Here is a 25716-nt window from a genome sequence, read left to right on the forward strand (position 1 = left end):
GGTTTCGGTAAATGGAGATTGGAATTGAAACCCATTGCTCAGCATTATTTTCGTGACACATAAATAAAATTACCAATCATTGACTCTGATCAGCGCTCTGTCTGCCTCGCTGCCAGGACGGAACAAACCTTTACTCTCACAACTACGTCAAAAGGTTAAAACTTCCTTGCTAGTAATAACTTAGCTACACCTCGCTGCTCTAGCCCGTGCATCGCTTTTTGGGTCGGGGATTTTTTCCAAGAATCTCGGTCACTGACTCATTGGCCTATCCACCATTTTTTGGCACCGAATGCCGGACCCGGAGGCCTAGCAATTGTGAAACTATTCCGCAAGTATGTGTGTGTGTGTCACGCAAGAGAAACTGCGACCGGTGGAGCACAATTGATGATGTGCAATAAATTTAAAATTACAATAAAAATCATCAAACTTTCCTAAACGTGCCTGGCCGGGCATTGATTACACCCTCACCCATCCCACCCCCCGTACTGGGCCTGTTCATATGACCATTGGCGACATAGTGGAGGTCAACGGTATGAGGTCGTACGGTTTACTTTTGCGTGTTCGCTTTTTTTCTTCTTCTCTTTGCACCATCTACTTACTCCAATAAAGCCGATAAAATCTATTAACCGTAGCGGTCTACTGAACAAATTTGCAAAGCAATAGAGAGTACAGCAAAAAAAAAACAAATAAAACAAAATCTGCTACTGGGACGAGAGAGATGGAAGAGAGCGAGCATTACTACTGTCGCTAGATCGAGAGTTAGAGAATGAGAACGTGTGGTAATAGAGAGTGAGTCAAAAATTCACTCAGCATCCGGTTGGCTTTTGAGGGAGCTCTAGCTCCGATTCTCCGACGGGTTTTGTCTCGGGTCACGAGCACGGATTGGCCACGCGACACCGGATCGTACCGTCGTTGCTTCTCGGAACCGCTTGCGACTGTGTGTGTGACCTTCACAAATTAGTTGTCAAAACAGAAACCATGTGACTCGTATGCGGGGTTTGCCGAAGCTCTCCGGGAGCTGTCAGCTGGTTCGGGTTCGGGTCCTGGGCCTGCCAAGGATTTCGCATGCTCGGTTTGCAAACATCCGTTGAGGAGGAGGGTCGAATGTGTGTTTCAATGCTTTAGGCATTGAGTTACTTTCATTATGAGCCAGAATGACTAAACTTTAAATCTGTTAAAGGACGACTAAACTCTGATTCAGTCTGGTTCTTCTGGTTCAGGACTGGTTCGTTAGTTGAATGATAATTGATTGTTGGAAAATCCTTCATTTTTATAATTACCAACTAAGGAATATTAACAGTTTATGTTGGATGCAAACCAATTGGAAAAATATTTGAATTGATTTTTAAATAATCGTAATACTCTTTCTTACCAAGAGTCCAAACAAGAAACACAGTAACGATGATTTCGTCATATCATTCTTTTTGCCTTTTCATTATTGCAAAAAGCCCTTTCGCATCCTTTTATTTATTTGTACGTGCTCTTCACACAAAGTGAGAGAGGGGATATGCCCCACGAGTCTCGGGCCAGCCTGGGTTTGTTTTTGTTGTTATCCTGGCATCTATCTGGCCGAAGCCGCATCTCTTCTGGCTCTCCGGAACTTGCCGAGAGCAAAAGGCGTTGCTGCGGGTTCTAACGAAAAATCACCACGCAAGAGCATTCGGAGCTGCAGAAGAGACCACTCCGAAGCGCAGTTGCATGGCGAGGAGTGGTGGTGGTGGGGTGGTGTTGGTATCCACCCCGAATGGGGCGAGCCTACAAAAGTGAGCAGCATCCACAAGAGGCTCTATATGCTCCGGTAAGTTTGTATGCTCCGGCGGTTCGGTACGGCCTTATTCAACCGAGCGTGCTCATTCTGGATTGGGTCGGCTGGGATAATAGAGGCATGCTGTAGAGGGTCATCATTTTGTGCTGGAAAAGATACTGGTTAGGTCAAGGGAGAGAGGAAAACGGTGGAAGGGTGCGGCGGAAGGGATTACTTAAAATAACAACATGATACACAAAAGAAATAGTAATTTGATGGATCTTTCTAATGCTAAGTAAGATGCTTTCGATTACTTTCGGTCCGATTGTCTCATCAAGCCCCAATGAAAAAAGGGCCTCACAGCACCAACCGTGACCTTTTGCAATGTCGTCGGATCACAACACCGCGATGGAGGGCTAGCACAGTTAGAAAGCTAGAGACACAATGTTTATTAACCCATCTCAAGATCGATAAACGATCGATCACGAGCAGTTGCGAAATTGCGCCACGTCTTCGCACACACGTTCGAGGGGCAAACGTGTCTGTTGGTGATGGATTCCCGGCCCATATAGCCCCAGCAGCAGTAAGGTCTGCTTCCGCACGGTCAAGTGGCCTAGCGCGGTCTCAATTACGTGTGTACCCCCGTCTCTTCGTACCCGAGCCTCAGCAGTGCGACCCAACGAACCCTGAAAGTAGATCTCTCTCCTAGGTTACGGGGCGCTATAATTACCTTCCTCCGGTTTCCGCTGGTTAAGCTTCGGTTGAGCTTAGGTTAGACCAGTGCTGTCAAACGCGTGTGAAAGTCAAAAAGGCAAAAAAATGGTAGAATATCTGTTTACGCATTGAAAGGTCGCATATGCGTATTGTTTATACATTGAAAGTTTTAACTTTAGAGCTCAAGTTGGAATCGTATCTGTTCGACGTGCCTTTAGAATCTATTTGGATTATTACTCTTTATACTTTGACGCAACGAAGTACGCAGACATGCTGGCTACATATTGGTTTCTTTATTTGTTTATTTGTTTATTGGCATTTGTTAAGTGATTGGACATCATTGGCCTTATCACTCATCTTATAAACTATCCTAGTTGTCCAGGGTAGCAATAAATAACATAAAGCATCACGGTACAATGTAACATCAGCACAAAATAAATAACAAAGCGTATCACAGTAAGATATACAGGTTAACATAGGGAATTCCAGTCAAAAGAGTCATAGTGTGCATTGAATCTGATCTGATTCTTTGATTTATTGTACTACGCTACTGGATGATCAAGTTCTTGCTACGGGAGTACGGTCCGGAATCGATAACGTCCGGCCTAGTCCGAGTCATAATATAGATTACTAGTCTGTACACATAATGAGCTAGTTAAATCCTAAATAATTAGGTCTCTAGTCGGCCATGAAGAATAAGTGATTTGAATCACTTGTTGTAGAGACTCGATTCGGAGTCAGAGTGCTCACACAGAGAGCGAGCGAGTTGAATCTGAAAAGGAGTTGTACACAAACTGGTATATCGTATTATGTTTTATGAGTTTGAGATGAAGATGAGATGAATAGTGTAAGATTCGAATCCCAAAAGCCACACATCTACACTGATTCCAATATTTGAGTAAATGAGTAAATGATCTCTATTGTAGTAGTATTGTAGTTTACAGTTTTGGATATATTCCTTATGATAGATTGCAGAGACAATCGTTCTAGAGTAAATCCAAATTCCAAAAAAAGGATATATCTATTCAGCATAGCAAATGGGTCGGTTGTATCCCAATAGAGTGAGTGGGAATAGATGAGCGAGATACATCCCAAAGGATTTGTAGTATTCTCTTCTGAAGAGTCTACCACGACGCCATTTACCTATGAAGAAGCAAAACAAAAGACATCCAGACTAACTTCCCCAAGACACTTCGAACGCTAAATTCGAACGCGTTTGACATCTCTGCCCGTAGTAGTAGCAGGTAGATAGAGAGCAGCCACCAACAGCCCAGAACGTGCCGAAAAGAAAGCACCCTCGTATAGTAGGTAAGCGAGGGTGTGAATCTAGCGTCTGTGTGTGCGAACGGTACACCGGCGAAACGAGACGGACAGTGCCAAACGAAGAGAGCGCGCGTTTGGGTGTGAAATGCATGCAGCAAACGAGAAACAATAGAAGAGCGCAAGAGAGTGAGAAAAGCGGCTGCCCGAGAGAGCGCAATGTTGTGTCCCGGCTCTGCGGTTCCGTGGTTCCGTCGATTGCGGAAGAAACCATGCCGCCCCAGAATATTGCTGGCACTGCGTCTGCACAGATATATCCAGCCGGGCAGGCAGGTTTTTCGTACCAGAAATTGGTGTTCTGAACGTGAGCCAAAAAAGCAAAAAAGCACCCGCAGTCACAGGAGCTCAGCAGCATCAGTGTAAGTCTGTGAGCAGACCCTCCGGTGTCCTGATAGTGCGTGCGTTTGTGTGTTTGTGTGTCCGTGAAGTAAGTGTTCTGGGCATTGGCCACACTGCCCAGGGAAGGGAAAATATAGTAATCCAGTGCGTCTCCTTATCGATCTCTGTTTGTTCCACCGCCGGCGAAAGTGTGAGTGTGCGGGAGGCTTCGTGGCCCTGCCAAATCAGGTGTGTGTGTGTGTGTGTGTTGCAGCTATTGGCAGGATCGGTCCGGCTGTGACACACCGCTGTGCGTTTGACTCCGTTGCAGACACCGTTTCCACTACGTCCCTTATCACGCATTGTGCAGGACGAAGCAAAAACGGTTACCGGCACACGCACGGCTTCCTTCCATGTTGCCTGTGTCTCTCTGTGTGTCTCTGTGTTTCTCCATGTGACTGTGTGCAGTGAAGAAAAGTCCTTGTCACGCAGGGGGATGTGTGCGTGGGGTTGTTTGGTATTGGGCCGGTATTGTCAGGTGATATCGTACGATGTTTAAACCCAGTCCCCCCGGTATCGGAGGTCGGGTTTGTGCGCCGGTCACCTCACTATAACTCGCAGTGCAGGTCTCTGTGTTTGTACGTGTATGTGTGTGTGTGCGTGTCTGTGTGAGCTAGACACAAAAATCGTGTCGCGACGCCGACTTTAAGAGTTTAAGAGGCCATCTATCGGTGACCATAATTCAATAACAATAACCGTCCAAATTGAATTAAATCTTCAAACGCCACGGAACACCTCGCTGTGCGTTAGTGGGGTGGAGGGAATAGGGAGAAGGGATGGCGAACTGATGGAGTTGTGCTGGGTGCAGTTACAACTGTCATCTCAAGCCATTCGTTCAATCAAAGACACACGCATCAAAGTGACCGCCGTACAACGCATTCCAAGAATTGTTGTAGTTACATGTGTTCTTTGCTTGTGCGTGTGCGTGTGCGTGCTCCCGTGTTTTATAGTGGATCGAATTAATCAAAGCGGCTGTCAAAAAGCCCAGTGAAGGTGTTTATCGTGTTTACCTACACACACCCGCAGTAGCTCCATATCTCGAATACAGATTTGGACATGGATATTGATTGCTAAACTCTCTCACGTCTCGATATCGATTTAGCGCCGGTTAAGCAACGAAATCTGCCATTTACTCCGCTTTGGATTGTTTTCGCTTGTGTTCGCTTGCACAAGCAATGTGTATGAGTTGTTTATTGTTTTTTTTTTGCTTTCTTTTACGAACAAACATTACCGGCACAGAACACACTCACACGCCGGGAATGTGCAACCGTGTATTGTGCAACCGAACGGCTCTCCGACCACCATAATTAGTGTAGTTGAATTAATTGGCTTTAATTGAGTTCTACGTCACGGAGCAGCACCGGCGATGGTCCTATACCGGGAACGAAACGGCAAAACTTTAATCGATGCAATATAAAACCCCACAAAACCGATCGGTTCCTGGACGCAGGAAGGAGGGGGAGATGGTTTAAAAAAACGAGGCATAAGAGAGGTAGAAAAGCAGAGGAGAAGCATGTACAAGGGGGAGAAAATCGTGATAAATCGCGGCACTCCATTTCCGGCAGGAAATGGTAACAAGAGAGAGCTCCCGATATTGAGAAGTGAAGTTGGAACCTCTGGCCAGGGGTGGCAAAAGCGAGCGGCTGAACGATGGCTCGCGAAAGAAGGGACGAAAAAAGTAAATTATTCTTAAGCACAGCGATTACTGGGATTAGTCATTGCGCTTTTTTGTTTCTCTTGGTTGGTTGGAGGGATTTAAATTCAAAGCCGCCTCCAAACGCTTATGACAGTCCACCGGAGCGGCCTTTTTTTTCGTCGGTCACCCAATTGTCAATTGTAATCGATCCATTATGGGATGTTAAACCCGGTTTCCTGGAAATTGGGCTGGGCTGGGTTGTTTTTTTTTATGTGGTGGATGATTTTCCCTTTTTTATTGCTACTGCCACACTATCCTAATTTGCATTCTTTAATTATCCTTTAATGAGTGCCGTTTGACGCCTATCCGTGTCTGGGAGGGAAGGTTAATTTTATTCTTTCAATTAAAATTTATCACTATCAAGAGCTCGTTATCGTTATTCAGGCTTTTTTTTCGAAGTTTTTTATTGCAAACCACGCCCATTCTGCAGTTTCCAGCAAAATGCATCGCTTTAATATGGCTTTGAACAGTTCCTGGACTACTTGATCGCACGTCCTACCAAGTTCTGCAAATGATAAATCAGAAACATCTACAGATTAATACACTCCCCATCACATACACACACACACACACACACAGTTGCACAGTGAACTGGGGCTGCATTCCTAACGTCTCGCTTTCGATCTGTGCAAAATGTTTCACTCCATTTCTGCAGCAGCATCCTTCCGGTATGTTTTGGAGAGTCGCCCGTTTTTTGTTTTGCTTTTTGCTCCAATGCTCTCTCTCCCTCTCGTGCGGCCAATCTGTATGCCGAGAGTTTGATTTATCCTACCCCATGCAGATGACTGATGATGATCCACCCGGGGTCCGCAGCAATGTGTGTGTGTGTGTGCGGGTTGCCAGCGCATCATTTCTTGTGGCCGTTGCTTCCCTTCGAATGCCTTCTTCTGCGCCCAAAGAGAGGCCCAAAACACATCCGCACTGGAGGCGGAGGGCTTCTAAGACTTCTTGGAATTTCTCGTCGGTGGCGTTTTCTTCTTTTTTTTTGCAAACGTTTGCACTCGATCGAAATCGCCTGCTGTCTAATGCTTCCAGGTATTCGCGCATCGGAAGCTCGCTTGCGCCCCCTTGATTTTACCACCGGCGAAGTTGAAACCCCGGACTCTACACCACCACCACCACCATCACCGAACCGTGTCGAACCGTTAAGACCGTGTCAGCTGTTTTCAGCTCGTTGAGGGGGGGTAAGAGAACCTCGACCTATGGAGCCTCGACAACTCTGCCGGTGCATTCAACCCTGCGTTGTTGTGCTGTGTGCACGCTGCCACCTGGTTTGACGTATTCGTTTCAGCTTCACTCCGCCGTAGCTACCGAAACGAATCATCAATTTGCGGGCGGTTTTGTGAGGTTGTAGGGGGGGTGGGGGGAGACCTGGCTTGCACCTGGTACGGTGGAAAAGCGATGCCACGACTAGTGGAAGGTAGAGCTATAGGTTGGGTGGAGAGACTGGAGCATCTTTCCCACGACACGCGAAACACGAACTTTTCGGGGTTTTTATTTTCTTCTTTTTTTTGCAACCTTGTTTTCATACGCCAGCCAGCAGTGTGTGCAGATTGGTTTAACTGTGTTTTTAGTTTATGTGTTTTTGGTTGTTGCTGCTGCTGTTGTACCTCGTTTTCGATCTATGTTTTCTCCGCTGTTTGGGGTTTTCTTTCTCAAATTGCATTTTGTTCTTCTTCTTTATTTGTTTGCACTCTTATTTTATTATGTTATTTTTCTCTTTTCTTTTTCGTTTTTTTTCTGCTCTCTACCAGGTTGCGCTCGTACTTGCGGAAAGGGTTCCTTTTTTATATTATTTCGCCTGAGAGGTATGTATTAATTAGCTATTTTCTTTTTTCTTTCAATCAATTTGTTTCATTTTTTGCATTCTCTTATGTTTACTTGAACATATTGGTTTATAATTATAGTTTTTTACTCGTTTTTTACTCTCATTATGTTTTCCATTATAAGCTTCTTTGGGTCGTTTCTCTCCCTCGGATTGATGGAATATCTTTTAATTGTTATATTTTTCGTCTTCTCTCTCTCTCTCTCACACACACACACTCTGAGATTCTTCTCGAGGTTCAGCGTGTGGTTCTTTTCCGCTTTTCACGCTCGACTTCTCCTGCAGCGTCGTGAACCATTTTTGCGGATCAGTTGCTACATTCTCTGTTCTTGTTTCATTTTTACGCTTCACTCCGTAACGAAAAAAACCAGCACACGGATTAAATGTTGCCACATATGTGTGTGTGTGTGTGGTAACATCCAAGGTTCGATTGGTAGCCAATTTTCAGATTTTCGTCACCCATTCGGCAAAACGAAGGAAGTGTGGTAGCGCGTGTTTCGAGCACAAGCTGCAGATGACAGCCGAGCTGCGAATAGTTGCGCGTGCATTCGCTCGAAGGATTTTTAGCACAAACATACGGTGCAGCAGGGCTGAATTGGAACAGTCAAGAGCAGAAAGAGAGAGAGAGAGAGAGAGTGAGAGTGAGCAGCAGAGCGTGATGAAAGCATAAAAAAGGTAGCCAAAACAACGGCTTGACGGTGCAATTTTTCAAACAGCTGGCTCGGGATTGCATTTTGTTTCACCTCGCCACGGCCGGGCAAAACCGGCTGGAATGCAATTTCAATGCACCCGCAGCGCGTGTGTGCGTTTGAAAGGCGATCCTTGGAAACCGGGACCGCACACACAACCACACTCGCTACACCCTGCCTGATCACTCCGTGTGCACCGTGTGGTGTTTGTGACACAACGTGTGTGAACGTTCCAAATCCGTTCGGTCAATAATGGTACAATTTTCGGGTGCGTTAGATTCGCCCGAGCTCTGGGCGAGTTCGTTCGTTCGTCGTTGGCACGCGGCGGCTTACACGTCCTTCCTTGCGTGTTTGTGTGTGGACCGAATCAAATGGACCGAAAAGGGATACGATTATGCTGCCGGCTATGCTGCCGATGGAGATAAATCGCCCCCGGGTTCATGGTGTTCATGGCGCACCCAGGCCCAGGCCCAGGCGCTATACTTAAACACTGAACGGATTGCAATAAAACCGTGATAGCGGGCGATAGATCGCATATAAAGTGCTTAGTTTTTTTCAAGCAGCTGGTTGCGGACGTGCAAAAAGGAAGGGAACGTGCCCATGTAAGTCCTTTTTTGTCCTCGAGCTCGAGTTCGCTTAACAGTAAATAAATAACCGAGGAGGAAATTGTGCGATAACTTGATGTATTGAGTGGTCGGAACAATATCGAGGATAGGAAGTGGTAAAACAAGCAATACATAAATATAATCTCGTTGAATTTATTGGCACATTGCAAGCATAGACTGTGCTTTAAAAAAACTATCTACACATTTTACTCACTTTAAAGAGATCTTCCCTCTAAAGTAGTTGCACTCCGCTACTAAGAAATGCACTTATTTCCAACGTCAAACTACTTACCTTCCAGAAGTGCACATACAAAGTTGCTTTGTCTCTTCTCTTGGCTTTGAAATGGTACTCCTTTGCAGAAGGAACAATGTAACAAAAACCTACCAGTGCTTCCTTCGCTGCTATGTACAGAACCTTAGAATACTCTTCACGAAAGGATGCTTAAGCAAAGCATCCCATAGAGTTGCTTCCGAGAGAGAGAGAAAGAAAGGGATTCATAACGTATAAAACAGCAAAAGGTAAACTTTCACCCAGTCGTCCGTCCTCCCCCTTGAGTGGCAACTTCTGAGCACTTTTTGGCGAAGTTTGTATCGTATCGTAGCCGTGTGCGTTTTAAAACAAATTCAGCTTTTCATGGCAAGGGCTGTACAGTGACATTGCGTCTCGAATGTGGTCCCAAGGTCTTCAAACCCGGAAAAATGCGAGCACCACCAGAATCGGCTTGGGGTCGTAAATCGAAAATTGAATTCTACCGGGGAGGGGAGCTGTCTGAGGTGCATAATGGCACTTGGCCGCACTGGTGGAACCGCAATGGGACAGCGGGGTTGTCTCCTGGCCGGAACTTTCACACACTCTCTTGCCACGGTTTCCTTTCCTTTCCCCTCTACATCCTTAGCTCCGCTTTCGCTGACGATGATAGCCCATAAAAATGCCAGCATAAACCTTTTATCGGAAATTTAAGGCTTCCTCTCGCTGAACCCACGACCGGGGGACCCGGCGGACAAACCCGTGAACGGTGGGTGGGCTAGCTGGGAATCGGGAGCATACCTGCTCTCTTTCTTTCGGGTTTGCTGCCCGCGCGTATCGGCAGTTGTGGTGATGCCAATTTCCCGAGCGCGCCGTGCCAAAAACACACACCGACCGTCCAACCGTCAGGCGGTGGTGGCGCGACGCGAAACGTATTATGCTCGCTGAATTGACTTTTGTGTGGTTTCCTTAATTAGGGTCGGGTACCGAGAGAGAGCGATATGCTAGCGCATACTTGGTACGAAAGCGTAGTTACGAAATAACCGTTCCCTCCGTCCAACCTCTCTATTGCATAGGTGGTGCACGAAAATCAGAGATGGGGGAGTGGGGATTGCAGGGAGTCTCCCCAAAAACTTCATGAATGGTGGTGGGTGATGGATCGCATCGTAATTGCATTACCGCTGCCAATAGCAAATGCTATTAAGCAGTTTGGCGGGTTCGAGCCAGTTTTCGTGTTGGGGGTTGTATGGGTGTGTGTTTTTTTTTTTAATTTTTACGTCCAATGTATAATCCATTCATGCAGTTTTGTGCAGCCAATCTATTCATGTTTTCGCATGGCTTTGAGGAGGAAAATTTTTGTGTGCGGAAAACTGTGACACAGTTTATAACGTCATAAAATGACGTATGAAAGTTTTTTTTTAAAGGGGAATTGCATTTCAGCTTGTGTGCTGGCGTTTTCTGTGGCTAGTGTAAGGATTATAAGATGTCTTGAAAGATCAAATGATGTGAATCAACATATCAACATTTGGAGTAAATCGTATTAGAAAGAAAAAACTAGATCAATGTCTTAGCTTCTCGTTTCATTGATGGCTTATTTGCACGTTAATAAGCTTTATAGAAGACATGTTTAATCTTTCTCACCAATAGATGGCGCCATTTGTTTGAGATCGAACTGAGGAAGCGTTACGGTAAAAATGAATTTCTAGTTTTTTAGGAACATTTCTATGTCAAATACAGTGACATCTATTCAAGATGTAGTTTCTTTAGGAGAATTGAGTCTTTAAGACGAACATTTTGACCAGACATGGCAAACATACGGCCCGTGAAGGCTCTCAATCCGGCCCGCGAAGAACTTTGGCAGTTGTTTGAATGAAGCAGAAATAGATTGTAAATTATAAGAAAACCTGGGGTATTAATGTTTATTCACTGAGGAAGAAGGTTTCAACATTCAGTTTTAATACTTCGCTTATCGAAGAGTGAAGTAAGTTACACATAGTTACTTGTTCGGGAAGGTATCCGCGAAGATGGCATGTAGCAAGTGTTTTAGTAGTTGTTTCCTGAGAGGAGTCTTAAGTCGGACTATCAATATTTTCACCCATTTTCCGACATTAAGTTCGGAAAGTTTGGAAATCATGTATTGGAATACCATGCATTTCTTCACTTAATTGATGAGGGTACTCATTAGATATGGTTCTGCAAAATCAGGTCGTTGTAATTAAAAACCAAGCCCTCAAAAAGGTAAGAATTGTATGAGGTCGACTGTATTCTGGTAGTCTCATTTCCTCAACAAAATATCCAAATATCTAGCCAATATATGCTGATGTAGTGATAAGTATTTGTACTTCGAGTGTCATTGTGTATTGCCTTCACGAGGTTTAAAGAAAACGAGGTTTAAAGCATGAAAATTAGCAGATATCTGAAGCAATTGAAACTTCTTCTTCTTCTTTTTCTTAGGCACAACAACCGCTGTCGGTCAAGGCCTGCTTGTACCCACTAGTGAAATGAGCTTGGCTTTCAGTGACTTATTGTTACCATAACAGGATAGTCAGTCCTACGTATGGGGTCACGGTCTATTCGGGACTTGAACCTTATGACGGGCATGTTGTTACGTCGTACGAGTTGACGACTAAATTGCAATTGAATATGAATTATATAATTTCCGAGTACCGACGAATTAGAGCATGAGTAAATTCATGAATTTCATGAACTGTTTATTTGAGGCTACGAAAAAAGTGTAAATAAGATTCTAGATCGAAGAAAAAGTCCTTAATGATTTTTGACGATTGAAAGCACTCCCATCCCACCGCCACCCAACTGCGGCCCGCGACCCAAAACGAGTTTGACATCATTGATTTTGACGATCCCGACCAATTCCATACATTTGATGTCTCTTCATGATAAATATCTACCTAAGGCTAATATTATCTAAGCCCCGTATGTGGTTTTGGCAGGCTAAATGAATCTATTCAGTGTCTAAGATGAATTTTTGAATGACAATTCACAAAAATACTACTCAAAGGATGTCAGAGATTTCCCGTGGTCTCAGAGATACTTCGTAGCAACCCTTTTATTGGTTTTCCCTAACATGAATATCTCTCTAAACTGACGATACCTTGATGCCTTAGAGAGATTTCACTGTATATTAACTTCCATTTGATTTCTACTTACTGCTTAAAAGTTGTCTGGAATGCTGTACATGAAGCTGTTCCTAATTTTCTGTTTCGCTACTCCTGAACTACCTCTACCTCTCCTGATTACCTGAAGTGTAGTAGCCGCTTCTTTGAATGATCTAATTCATGTTTATTTGATCCTTTCTTTTAACACGTGCATCAAATGATTTCATGATTCTGAAGCTGCACGTAGGCATACGTTTCTATGTAACAGGCTGATTAATGTACACAAATGTCAGCCCCATTACACTTGACACACTTGGCAGAGTTTTGATTGATTGAAGAACGGTATTGTCGGTCGTTGTTTTGCCGTCGTTGCGTTGCGTAACTCCCACAAAACCAGAAAACCACAACCACACGATCGGGTTCACGTTGTGCCAAAATTATTCTCCATTATCAAGAAGGCGACATTGTGCTACCTTTAATGCTTTTCGAAATCCTCTCCCCTATAAGAAGGTACGCCCTTTCAATTTACATTAAATTACAGCTTTAAAGCTCTTACAGTGTATGCATTTCATTAACGAAAAGGAGGCGTTAGATAAACGGTTATCTCGGTGTGGCATTTTAAAAACATTTCTTGTATTCATGATACCATCTGACCCGTTGATAAGTCAACACGGGCATTAAGGTGTGCAAATTTATCGTTTACAACCGTCGGCTTTCACTACACATTGTTTGTCGCTTACGTTTGCTTTCTGATTTGTCTGGAGTTCTGGTACATCTTTTCGGTTGTATTGTCGAAAGCTTCGTTTTGGTTCGTTTCTTTCCCCCCCCAACCGCCCAAAAGCCATCCTCATTGTTCTATCCGCTCACATAGATCTGTTTATTTTACATCAATTCGTCTGATTGTTTGCATTGCATTTCCATTTTCACCGGGGTTTGCTGTTGTGCACGGAGCAGACGCTGGGAGAGTTCTGGGAGTTAGCTTTACCTTCTTATTGCCCCCCTTCCCACAACCTCCTTTTAATGCGTTGGGTCAGTTGGGCTTCTTCGCCCCGGGGTGCTTTTGCTCCAGAAGAGGTAATGTTTTGGAACGAATGTTTTCCCCAACAACACAGGCTGGCGACGCACCAAACACAACAAACCAAGTGAGTGAGAGTGTGTGCAATGTAAGCAAGCACGGGGGAGCAAAGCAATGGAGTGAAAACGTGGGGGAGGCAAAAAGGGTTCTTCTGCACAAACTCTCCCCCGTGCAGAGTGAACCGTACCGTGTGTGTTTGTGTGTGCTGGAATTGTCCTACAAAAAGTGTATGTAATGCAAAAAAGTTTAAGTTTCGCGTGCAACGGTTGAGTGTTTGCATTTCGTGCGAAGGCTTCTTCACTCTAACGGCAGCAAACTTGTGCTTTACGACAGCAGGGTTCCTCCCTCCCTGTGACGGGGGTGTGTGTGTTTGTGTCTGTGTGCTAGTGCAAATATAGGTATAAGTGCGCGCACGTGTGTGTTTGTACATAGCTGTGAAAAGCGTCAAGAAGCAACGTCATCCCGGGAGGAGGTGAAATCTGAGTACCGTACCCGAGGGGAGTTCCGGTGGTGGAGGAAGCGGTGCAAATTTTCCTCTCACAAAACGGTTTTTTTGTTGTGTTTTCTCACACGAGCACTCGCCCAAAGCTTCACACCACATTTCCGGCTACGGGCTGTCGTTTCCGCCTCCGTCTGCCAACGCACTCCTTCTCCCCCGGGTGCCACTCCCACTCCGCGGTGGTGCACCCTCGCACTCGCACATAATTGACTGTAGACCGGGAGCCACCGAAACGCCGCCACATTGGAATACCAGGAGGAGAGTTGTGCGTGTTCGCACAACGTGGAACCGCCGCCACCGTCCTGCTGCAGGTAATTTTCTATGTCATTGCTGCTGTTAGCGCCCGTGTTCCTCCAGTTTCGGTGCTGTCCAGAGAGAGAGAGAGAGAGAGAGAGGAGGAGAACATCTTCGATTTGCTAGCGGGCATCTTGTCGTTTTTTGTGTGTGTGTGTGTGGGGAATTTCCCAAAAACAAGCCGGTCACCCTGAAGGCCGCTCAGTAACACACCGGTCCCGCGGTGTCCACGCTGTCAGCGCAAGGCATTGAGGCAGCAGCGCGCTCAACGTCCTCGTCCGCTGTCTGGGACTGCAAGCAATGCGAACATTTACCCCCACAACCTCCCCAACTTCCTCCCTTTTGCTCCGTTTTAGCATAGTGCAGTGGTCGAAATTATGTGCAGGCTTTCCGCCACCATTTTTTTGTTTTCAAAGCGAAAACATGTACCTTAATACGAACGTTCGACATCAAACAGTGGAACCAGAGGAACATTCACCCGAAAGCAAAAAAAGAAAAGAAATAGAAAACCACATTCTTCTGGCCGGGGATCTTTTCATGAGAAGTCGGAGGCGAAATTAGGATCACATACGACGTGCCCACTTCACTACCAGCGGCGCACTAAGGACGGCAAAAAATGTGAAGAGGAAAATATTAATTTCCCACAACTTGAGGGTTGCCAGCCCCACCCTACATTCTAGCTGCCTGCGAAGCTGACAATTTAAGCTTGTCCAAACAAAGGTCCCACTCTCTCCCTCCAGGGTTGTCATCGACCGAACGACTGAAGCAAAGTGGGGGAAAAAATGGGCAAATTATGTGGAAAGCAAACCAAAGTTGCGAAAAAGAAAAGGACAACCAAACACTCGCACCAAAAATTATTGGCCTTGGGTTTGGTTCGTTCGAAAAATGATTGTGTTTGTGTGCTTGTGGATGCTGTAAGACTTACCGAAGCACAAGACATCCCGAACGAACCCCTCTTTCGCCCTTTTTTCTGGCCTGCCCCTTGGAACCACCAGTGCAAATTCGTAATGAGCAATGGCGGCCGGATATTCGGAACCTGAATTGGCAGCCGCTACTGGGATGCTTGGGACGACGGCGACTATCAGCACACCAGCTTTCCAGCCCACTTATCGATCCGGGGGAAGGACTTTTCCACCATCCCCGGCCACCCGTCTGTAAATACCGAACAGTTGCCTTGCAGAGGGTGTGTTTTTTTTGGTTGGCTCTAAGCTTTTCCTCTCCTTTCCGGGCCGAGGCGAAGACACGACATTCGGGAGACGGCCTTGCTCCAGGACCCAGTTGCACACACCAGGGTGGCGGCGTTGCAGTTGCACCGAGCAAGTGTCGAAAAGTTTCGTCACCCTGTTCCACCATCGTCCAGGCTTCTGCTCCCGGTCCAAGTGAGGCGAGAAAATCGCAGGAAAGTTTTCGGTCAGAGCCGTTGGTGCCAAGCGCGCGCGTCGTTGTTCGTGGAACCGGGCCGGGTTGCTGAATATTCAGTACCACCACTGGCCATGGACACACAACTGTGTGGTGTTTGTTCAGTATCGCTTCCAAAGCCTGACAAAACCAGACCTTCTCACACACACACACACACACACCCCTCTTTCCATCCCTTTCCCTGGAAGGGCAAAATATTTACCGTAGCAAACGCCGGTTGGAAGGTGCAACTTTTCGCTGTATAGCACAAATTACTTGATTTGGCTTTCGTAACGTGATAAGGTCTTTCTTCCGGAACCCTTCTGCTACTCCGCCGAGGCTCTCTGGTCGGGTCCAAAATGGCAGCCCGGAGCCTGGCCGTTGAGAAGTGCAGTATGGCGAATTGAGGACATTATTGCTGCACCTTAACTATTGCGTCCGATAGGTGGCGAACTGGGCGAACTGCACCCGAAAATAACCTCCCAACTGCACGGTATATAGACCCAGTTACGGGTTTACGGAGTTTAATCTCGGAATTTGTGTGTGTGTATTTGGCTGGGTAAATTTTGCAAAACTAAGTTGCAAAAATGGGGGTTTGCTGAGAGAGAGCGACGGCAAAATGGGACTGCAAAACAAGATGTCAGCTAGTTTGTAGCAGACCCACCGGGCAATGGTGGGATTCTGGAGCAGGTGGTATTTAAACGGATTTTCAAAAGTGGACAATTACCGCACCGTCTTTGCTTGACCGCAACGGTAGCAGCGATGTTGTGAAGACAGTGTAGTGCTCGGTAGTTGTTGGGAGATGATAGTTGAGGTAGATATGCATTTATGAATTCTAATGAAGTAAAACTACAAATTATTGAGGTTTGTAGATTTTTATCATTAACTGGAGCATAAGATATTGTGGAACAATAATAGCAATTTGAATGTGTTTGAAAGTTATGCATGATATTTCAGCCAATAAACATATTGGAATTCATAGTTCTAATTTCAGTGTTTCCAGGATATTGACTAATTCTCAGAAGATTTCCTCGTTATACTTTCTAGTTTGAAATCTTCAAACAATTGAAATTTTAGTACATTGATCCTTATGACTTAGACCTTAAACAAACTCATCATTTTCCTGAATTATGTGAGATATTGTTATCATTATTAAGATACATATCTCTACTTATAGTAATCTTGCCTGAGATGAGTCTTTCCCTACACTTTTTTTAGTATACTGTTTTGGATGAACTGATGAGTCACAGATAAGTCTCTTGTTGCACCAAATACTACAAGATATCTCCCGAACGAATCCTGTTGGAGTTGTTCATGAAGACATCCAAGTTATTACTTTTAATTCCTAAAGTATTAAAGATGTCAGTCACTGTCAATCTAAGCTGCACAATACTTTTCAAAGCTACTTCGGAGAAACATTCTAGCCCCATAGCTGTTTGATATCGCAAGCAACGCGTTACAGTCTCCCTCATTACGAAACATTGTGCAATCCTGATCCTGAAGCAAACGCTCTTCCCTTGATTCTGTCCGCTTGATTGGGCCCACCGGATGAGTGATACCTTCAGTTTGTATTCCAGCGAAAAGGTGGCACGTTTGTCATCAAGCAGCATCCTGTGTCATCAAAAGCCCTGTTTGTTGAGCGAACGCTCCTCACCGTTCGTCACCGGTTTTTGATTAATCTTAAGTCAAATGAACAAATATTTTGATTTTCTATGCTCCACCTGGGCTTCACCCGCGTCGCCAAGTTCCAAGAATTTCTAATCCGCACTCGGCAGGGATCGGAATTTCAGTTCAGAAAATAATGAGCCCTCCATGCGAGAGCGCTGGCAGAAACGCGCGGCATCCATCCGGCGGACTGCCTTTTCCAGTTCCGACTCGCCTGCTGTCACGTGCTCTTTCATGTTGTACGTGAGCTTTGGCAGAATAGCGGCATCACGGTGGTTGGCTTGAATATGATGCCAACCCAACACCAACGCTGTTCGTTGTTTCTTGGTTTGCGAGCCTTTTTCCGGAAATGATTCCACCACACAGCAGCAGGAGCAACTCAACGTGATACCTGCCAGGATATTAACTGCTTGCCTTGGTGTATAAAACGCGCAGCGCGATGTGTAACATTAAAAAGTGAGAATAATTTTAAATAAATATATATATCTCTCTCGTTTCCTAAACTACTCCCCGCGTGTGAGTGTTTGTGAGGCGAATGTATAATTAAAGGGCTAGGAGCATCTTTTGCGATTCCTGCGAGACCCGCCCGCTCTGTCTTGTGTGGTGTAGTTTTCCCAGCTCAACCCATTTACGATTACGCTTGGTGCTTTGCTTGATTTGCTTGAATGTGAAACGGGCGAGCTCGCGCTCGGGGGTTTTATGTTTATGTGTAACTGCCGTTCCGTTTGAAGCATGCTTCCCTGCTGGTAACAACAAGCTCGTTCTACTCTGCCCCGTTCGTAAGCATTTTACTGCGAAGGGAAAAGTATCCTTTAGCTGTGCTCGTTATTTGCTGGCGGGTGATAGTGGTGTTTGTGCTCCAACGGAGTCCCCTGTCCAGCAACCCCGCAGAACGACAAAGTAAGCGCGTTCACCAGGTGATGATGAATAATTTCTGCAGATACACGCCAGAGACGGTGCCATCCCTGACCGGAACCACCATTTTCTTTGCCCATTTACCATTTATTCTTCCCCGAGAATGGGGAAGCTGGTAAGCATGGGAAGCAAAACTTCCTACATTGTTAGCTCTTAAGGTTCTGCCCTGGGATCATTGGAGGAGCGGAGGACCAGAACACATAAAAATACTCCGCCGGGGGCTTTGACGTTTAGCCGCAAGATTGGCTCTCGTAAATTTACGTTGAATGTCATGTGGAAAATTCGATGTGAGGTTCTTTTTTCGTCGGTTACGTACCTTTTTCCCACTTCGGCCGACCCTCCCATTCGTTCTTTTTTGAGGTTCTTTTTGTGTTTGAATTTTGAACGAAGCATCCCAGATCTGAGATCTCACACCGTGTTTTCTGATTTTGGTTCACATCAGGCGCCGCGGCTCATTCTTCTTTCCAACTAAAGCTGTACCGACGTTCGGACGTTCCACGGGCGTTGGCATAGATCCGTTAAGCTGTCATCCGGGGTGTCCTTTTGTGTCCCATTCCCAACATCTACTACATCTCCCTAAAGTGCTTGATGGTGCTCGTCGATACCATTCTGGAGATAGCGATGCATGAGTTCGGGGACGCTGACAGTCCGGGAGTGTTTGACGGCAGGCAAGCCGTTTTTTTCCTCCTTTCTACTGGCTGTGCAGTCGCGAGTGATTGACGCTCTCATGTTCAGCTCCAAAAGCCACATGACGGTGTGCCGGCACAGTGTCTGAATGACGGGTCCTCTCGCTCGCTCCCGCAGTTTGCCTCCGTACGGTTCCGTGATTGACAGGATGCAAATTTAACAACGCACGATAATGAAAATTGTCGCACGAGGGTTTGTTTTGCTGCATCGTTGACCCGTGCCGTGTGCCACAGCGTTACGTTCGCTTAACCCAGTGTGCCACCGTTCCAGACTGCTACTGGATTCCACCAGCACTTTTTGGGGCGGAGAAGGCGAGAGTACTTTGTTTTTGACGGTGTGTGTTTCTATCTTTTCCCTCGGCGTTTTGTTGCTGCCAGCTGCCAGAGTCAGTCCGTCGATTATGCTACGACCTTTCGGGGTTCGCTTGCCAGCCATTCCCGGTCGGATGGGATTCATCGTGGGAAACTATCTGTCTTTTATCTTGTCAGTGAGTCTAATCAGTGAGTGTGGAGAGAGAGAGAGTGTGTGGGGAGAGTCGAAGGGGAAATTAGGTTACCCGTCGTTGGCAGGGAGGCGCAATGCAACCTATCCCGGACGGTGCAACTCCCGGACGGAATTAAAAAATCATGCAATCACAATTATTTTCGGTCGGAATTTCCTGCTTGTGGGTGGCGGGCACACAGGTCGCACAAATAATGGCACTTTGGTGGCGCAATCTGGAGCGCACCGAATGCTCGCGTGGAGCCGTTTTGCGGTGCGATGCTGCCGTACGGTTGTTTTTTTTTCTCTCGCCTGACTAGATTTTTAGGGACTTTTAGTCTGATGAGATGCTTTAATGAAATTGACATAGTTTATCAATGTCTTAAAGATTTTGGAGACAATAAGTCGTAGTATTTATCGATTTTAATCGAGCAAAATGCTGAAGCTTTCTGTACCAAAGCTGTCTCTCGATGCAGATATGTCTTTAAACAATTGTAAGTAAGATTTTCCTGATGATTAAGTGTTATCTGTCAAACCAGCTTGTACTTCCAGACAGTTACTTACTTATTTACTTATCCGGCGCTACAACCGCTTTTCGGTCTTGGCCTGCCTCAGGAGTGTCCGAAACCGCTCACGGTCTCGCGTCTTCGTCTGCCAGTCAGTTATCCCGGCCTTAATGGCGGACGCCTCCACGCCATCTTGCCACCTCAATTTGGGCCTACCACGCCTCCTCTGTCCTTGTGGACGGCCTAAAAAGACTTTACGGGCTGGGTCGTCCGTTTCCATGCGTACAACATGGCCAGCCCACCGGAGCCTGGCGAGCTTAATACGCTGTATGACAGTGAGGTCGCCGTACATCTCGTGTAGCTCGTTATTATAGCGGCTCCTCCATTGTCCTTCCACACATACGGGGCCAAGTATCCTTCTGAACATCTTCCTCTCGAACGCGGCTAAGAGGGTTTCGTCAGAGCGGTCAGACAGTGTCCATGTCTCAGAGGCGTATGTGAGTACCGGTACTATATAAGTACTATATAGTCCCAGCTTCGTCCGTTGCGACAGGTTCTTTGAGGTGAACTGATTTTTCAGGCTGTAGAATGACCGGTTGGCAGTCAGCGTCCTTGCAAACAACTCATCCATGCTGTTGTCGGAACTGACCCTTGAACCGACATAGGTGAATTCTGGGACGAATTCAAACGTGCGTTCACCTATCTGTACATCACGCCTACGTAGATTCTGATTATTTATTGGTAATCCCGCTGCTGTTGCCCCCATCTGTTTGGTCTTTGCCTCGTTTATCTGCAATCCGAGGCTCTCTGCCGGCTGCTCGATCCCTTGGTAGGCTTCTGCTACATAGGAGAGCCGCAGACCAATGATGTCTATATCATCAGCGTATGCCAGGATCTGGGTTGACTTATAGAAGATGGTTCCCGTAGTCTCCACCCTCAAGTCGCGGATGGCCCTCTCTAGCGCCAGGCTAAATAGGATACAGGCAAGCCCGTCCCCCTGGCGCAGACCTTTGGTGGTAGCAAAAGTTCCTGAGAGTTTTCCATCCACCTTCACCTGGCATGTGACGTTGGTCATAGTCATTCTAACTACCCTTATTAGTTTCGCCGGGATTCCAAATGAGCTCATAGCGTCGTCCTTCCAGACAGTACTTCTGCTCATATTGAAATTCTATTCTCCAAAACAGCTCCTCCAGAACGCAGAAAAGAAACTGAAAGCCGTAACATAAGCAAAAGATGTTCAAGCGTGCTCGTCTTCCACGATTTTCCGCCCGAAATTTCGCTAAATAATTATCGATACCCTTGGCAGCTCATTATTCATTGCCACTCGGCAATTGCGAATGGACAGAATATAATTGCATAACATTATTTTCCTTCGCCCTTCTGGATCCGATCAAAGTGCTGAGAAACAATATGGCTCAATTTTGGTTGTTGTCACGCTGCATCGGTGGTGTGTTTCGGGCAAGTTTGTTTAAACGGTCCCCGGAAGGTTATCGGCACTCGCCCGTCCGTCCCGTTTGTAGCCACCGAACGCAAAAAGGTGATAGAACGAAATGGAACTTTTAATTGTTTTCAATTTTCGATGAATTTTATTATTCTTTGAAAATTCACCTACAGCAACAACCTGTACGCGGGTTCCAATATTGCTGCTGAATATTGTTTTACCGGTGCAAAAGGGGGTTTTTGGGGAGTTGCTTTAATTATCACGCCATCTCTCTGTTTTCGCCGATGGAAGTGAGATAAAATCGCATTGTGTGTGTGCCCGACCGTGTTCCGGTCGTTGAGTGCTATAAAAACAGGCTCCGATTATTCCTCTGGGCGCCACCTACCCCTTTGGTTCTGAGTTCTGCTGAGAAACGGCGAGCAGCGAGCGATCGAACAGGGGAACCACTGAATACTGGAGCATAAATTACTGAGTGCGGTTTTGCTGAAGTGCTGCGACGCGCGACCCTTGCCATTAGTATCTGTCGATGTCCTTCAAACGCCTGCAAAGATCGATTTAATATCCAAATTCACACGCAGACGACCGCACTCACTCGGGTCCGGTTTTATGGGAAGCATATTTTGTGGGTTTCGGGTTGAGTGAAATTGAATCTTCCGTGGGAGGGGGATGAGACAGTGACGAGGAGACAATAGAAAATATTTGGTTGCGATGAAATGAAAGTCATTAATTTTGGCAACAGCCGCCTGCTGCTTCCTTGTTACGCTTCAAAAGACGTTAATGACAATGGCTTTTTGTTGGTAATGGGAAGAGGGTGAGGTTTGCAGCTGACTTCTTGGGCATCGGTTTACTTCATTATCGGTAGGTTATTCGAAATTGAGAGCTTTGCAAAGAAAAAGATAAAATTATTCCAGTCATTTGAAATTGAGAGCTTTACAATAGAAATAATAAAATTATTCTATCATTTTAATCCCATTCAGGCAGTTCTTTGTAACCTAATCCGCTTTGAAATCTGGCTACTTCAGTACATTGTGCCGCTAGTTGTACAAATTCCCTCGAGATGGCGCTTGGGAGAAATTGTAATTTGTGGTTTATTCGTGAGCTTTTGGGGTTTATTGATATTTGATACACGACAAGACAGTAACATGGTGTCAGAGGTATTTCTATGTCATTTGAATGCTTTATTGCACCTTACCAATAAATCGAATCGAATGATTTAAACTTTCTCACCATTGTGTGGCGGTTCTTCTTCAAAGAAAACGATATGATTGAATTTAATCAATTAATATTTTATTGACACCCGAGCAAAAACATGCACCTAGACCTCGACCAAAACGATGCACCGAATCAATCCCATCACGCAGCTCTCAGCACATAACACCTCTAAACGATCCTGACGCGTTGGCCGATTTCTCACGACAAGCAGGGAACGGAGTGGCCATCTCTCATGTTTATCTTTCGCGTCGCGCAAAAGGTCAAATTAATGCACATCTCTCCTTGCACTGTTTCGGGCTGCAGTTTCTTCGCCTGCATAGCCTATCGTGCGTGTACCATTCCATGTGCGCCGCGCTCTAGTGGCAAGAAGCGAGCCAAGTAATGCCGCCACGAATGCCCTCCCACAGTCTGGGAAACACATCGTGACAACCTTGATGTACACGGTCCAGCCCAAAACTGCGGTAATTGAATTACGCCAATCACGTCCGAATAGTTCACCGGAGTCAATAAGAGCGGTCCGGTACTGGGCCGGGTCGTTTCTTCCGCCTTACTGATGACCGCCATGGTGTTCGAATTCCACCCGCTGCTATGCTGTGTGCTATGCTATGCGTGCTCCACGGGATGCAGCATGACGGGATGAATCGTTCGTTTCATGCTCGCGTACCCGGTTCGACGAGTTTGATGTGGCGTGAAGACATCAGTTTTGGCATCGATTGTGTGTAGCAGTCCGCTCTAACCTTTTCCCACCATTCCCCGTACTTCCATCAAGTGGCCAGCATCCTGCACTGCTGCAGCACGGACTGGCCTCCGTGCAGCGTGTGATGGCTTGCCTGGCACTGGGAATTGATTTGCATTTTTAATCTCCAGCAGCGCGCGGAACGCAACATTCTCCGGATTCTTCACTGTTTGGACTTTCGGTTCGGCAAGCACAAGCCGGGAGCAAGGGGACGGGGATTACCTAACGCGCGTCATGTTGCGGTTTGGCTGCTGCGGTCAGTGGTCTCGAGATCTCGAGAACGCATGGGTGTGTGTGTGTGTGTGTTTGCTCAAGGTTGCAAAGCTCTGCCCGGGCCACGCCGGCCGCGTTGACTGTTCCGGTGAGAGTTGTTATCGATAGTGGTCCAGATTGCGAACTGAGACGGTGGCCATACGTTAACTTTTTGGCTGCCTCTGTGTGTGATTTCGTGGTGGCTGATTGGATGGTTTTCTGCAGGGTGGGTGAGGTCTAGGTGGTTTGAAATGAACGTGTGTTGGATGATTTCATGTATAGATTAGAGCAGATTGAATAACTTTGTGCTGGTATTACGGGCACGAACACGAAAGACAGGGATGAATATTTAACTTACGCTTTACGGTGGCAAGTTTTACAATGTTACATTTGCCTTTTTTTCAAAGAGTTTTAGTCATTTACGAAACTCGATGGAAAGTTACGTTAATAACATTGCATCTGTATTCCCTCCTATAGATGTTTGACGTAGAAAGGCATGTTTCATATTTATACCAACTTTTACGTTTCAAATCCAGGCTAGTGTGGTGGTACAGTCGTCAAGACGTACGGTCTATGTAGAACATGCCCGTCATGGGTTCAAGCTCAAGTCATCATGTCATCGATAACCACGCCCATCAGTAGTGGTTAAGACAGGTATTTTAACTGACTACTACAGTTGCTTCAGCAAACAAGAACTTTAGTAATTGAATCGATTAATGAATTATGAGTAATATTTAATATTTCAAGTAAGTGTCATGTGGTGTGGCGAGTGGTTCTAATTACAACAAGCGATAAATCTTTTCTTTGTTCAAAAATCTTCTTGAAAAGAACTTTTTTTATTTTCTTTTTTGTCCTTAACACAAGGCAATCTGCTTGATGCTGCTAACTTCCTTCGCGCGGCGTGCTTTGCACTTTGTCTTCTCGATTTGTGCCTTCCCAGTGCAGAGCAGAGTCCCGCTGGTTTCCTGGGAGCACTGATACGGCAAACGACAAATAAGCGCTTAATTTCATCTGACGTGACGTTTCGCTGCGCCCGCCCGACGACGATTGCACAATCTTTGCCAGTGTTTCGGGCAAAAAGTTTTTTTTCCTCTCGAGAAGTTAGCCCAAGTAGCAAAAGCTCTGTGCAAGCGTGTGCGCCGCATGGTGAAACGATGCTTATTGGCAGCTGGATGAGGCGGTGAAGGAAGCGCGGCAAAGCTGAGTGCTTCCAGCTGAGCAATTAATTTTAGCCTTAGGGCCAATCGGGCCCCCACGCGCACATACATCGGGAAGAAAATGGATCGAGAAAAAGTGATTCGTTCCTAAAAAAAAAAGATTTAGAGAGTGTGCCTCGTTGAACAAAGCGTCGATTTTGGAAAAATAAGTTCTGTGTGCATGGAGGGCAGAACTGTTTACTCAATTGAACAATAATTCAATAGAAAGACTGGAAGCGTTTTCCAACTGTTGGAAAAAATTGATTTCTTGAACTAAAGGGAATGGAAACATGCTTGAATTATTGCGCCAAGAGGACTGAAGGACTTCAGCATTAAACAAATTAATATCCGAAGTGGAAACCATCACTCAATTTCCATGTATTAAAAGTTTCGCAAAAAATTCCGTCTCCTCTCCCAACTCTCTCCCCCACAAAATCCCTAGGAAGTTAAATGATGAACATTCATTACAAACAATCCACTAAAAGCTCCCTCATTCGACATGAACGACTCTTCAACGGGACGCAAATTCTCTCACCAGAAGAGTTAGAACAAATACGGTAACCTGTATTTCTCCTTCACTTCTTCTTCTTCTTCTCCTTCTTCTTCTTCTTTTATTCACATCGTACGACGCATCTTCACCCATTCCCCCTGCATTCGTGTTGTCCCTGCGGGGCATCAGCGTTAGCCCCGAACGGTTTAAAATGATTTCATTGAAGCACTTGCGAAACAGCACTTAAAAAGTTAGCTATCCAGTGCCGAATTAACGAAATTCTCTCGGTGTGAAACTGTGAGGCAAACGGAGCCGTTTCTCTCTTTACACTGACCCAGAACGAACGCCATTCATTTTTTTTATACAAAATCCAGTTAATGAACAGAAGTTTCCCATAAACCTATGATCACGAGCTGAGCGTTTGACGGGTGAATTCTTGTGTTGAAACTTTAACACGCCGGGGCGTTGGTGAAGAGTTGGGTAGTAAAATGTTACGCCCACTTCATCTTGAACCATTCCAACTTCTTGGTTTTGAA

General features: G+C 45.8%; 1 protein-coding gene across 5 annotated transcripts in view; it reads left to right on the forward strand.

The window, feature by feature from the left end:
* The first annotated feature begins 3857 nt into the window (after positions 1-3857).
* Positions 3858-25716, forward strand: part of LOC120957494 (protein rolling stone) — a 53114-nt gene continuing 31255 nt past the window's right edge. The window contains exons 1-2 of one of the 5 annotated variants that reach the window (XM_040379720.2): positions 3858-4137; positions 7607-7660. In XM_040379720.2, coding sequence (XP_040235654.2) covers positions 3938-4137; positions 7607-7660 — 254 coding nt within the window. In that variant the 5' untranslated portion in view covers positions 3858-3937. Of the gene's footprint in view, positions 4206-7606; positions 7661-13446; positions 14220-25716 lie in introns of all 5 variants that reach the window. The other 4 variants (XM_040379722.2, XM_040379721.2, XM_040379724.2 and 1 more) reach the window with 4 other exon arrangements.

The sequence above is a fragment of the Anopheles coluzzii genome, chromosome 3 (genome assembly GCF_943734685.1).
Source record: "Anopheles coluzzii chromosome 3, AcolN3, whole genome shotgun sequence".
Taxonomy (NCBI): Eukaryota; Metazoa; Arthropoda; class Insecta; order Diptera; family Culicidae; genus Anopheles; species Anopheles coluzzii.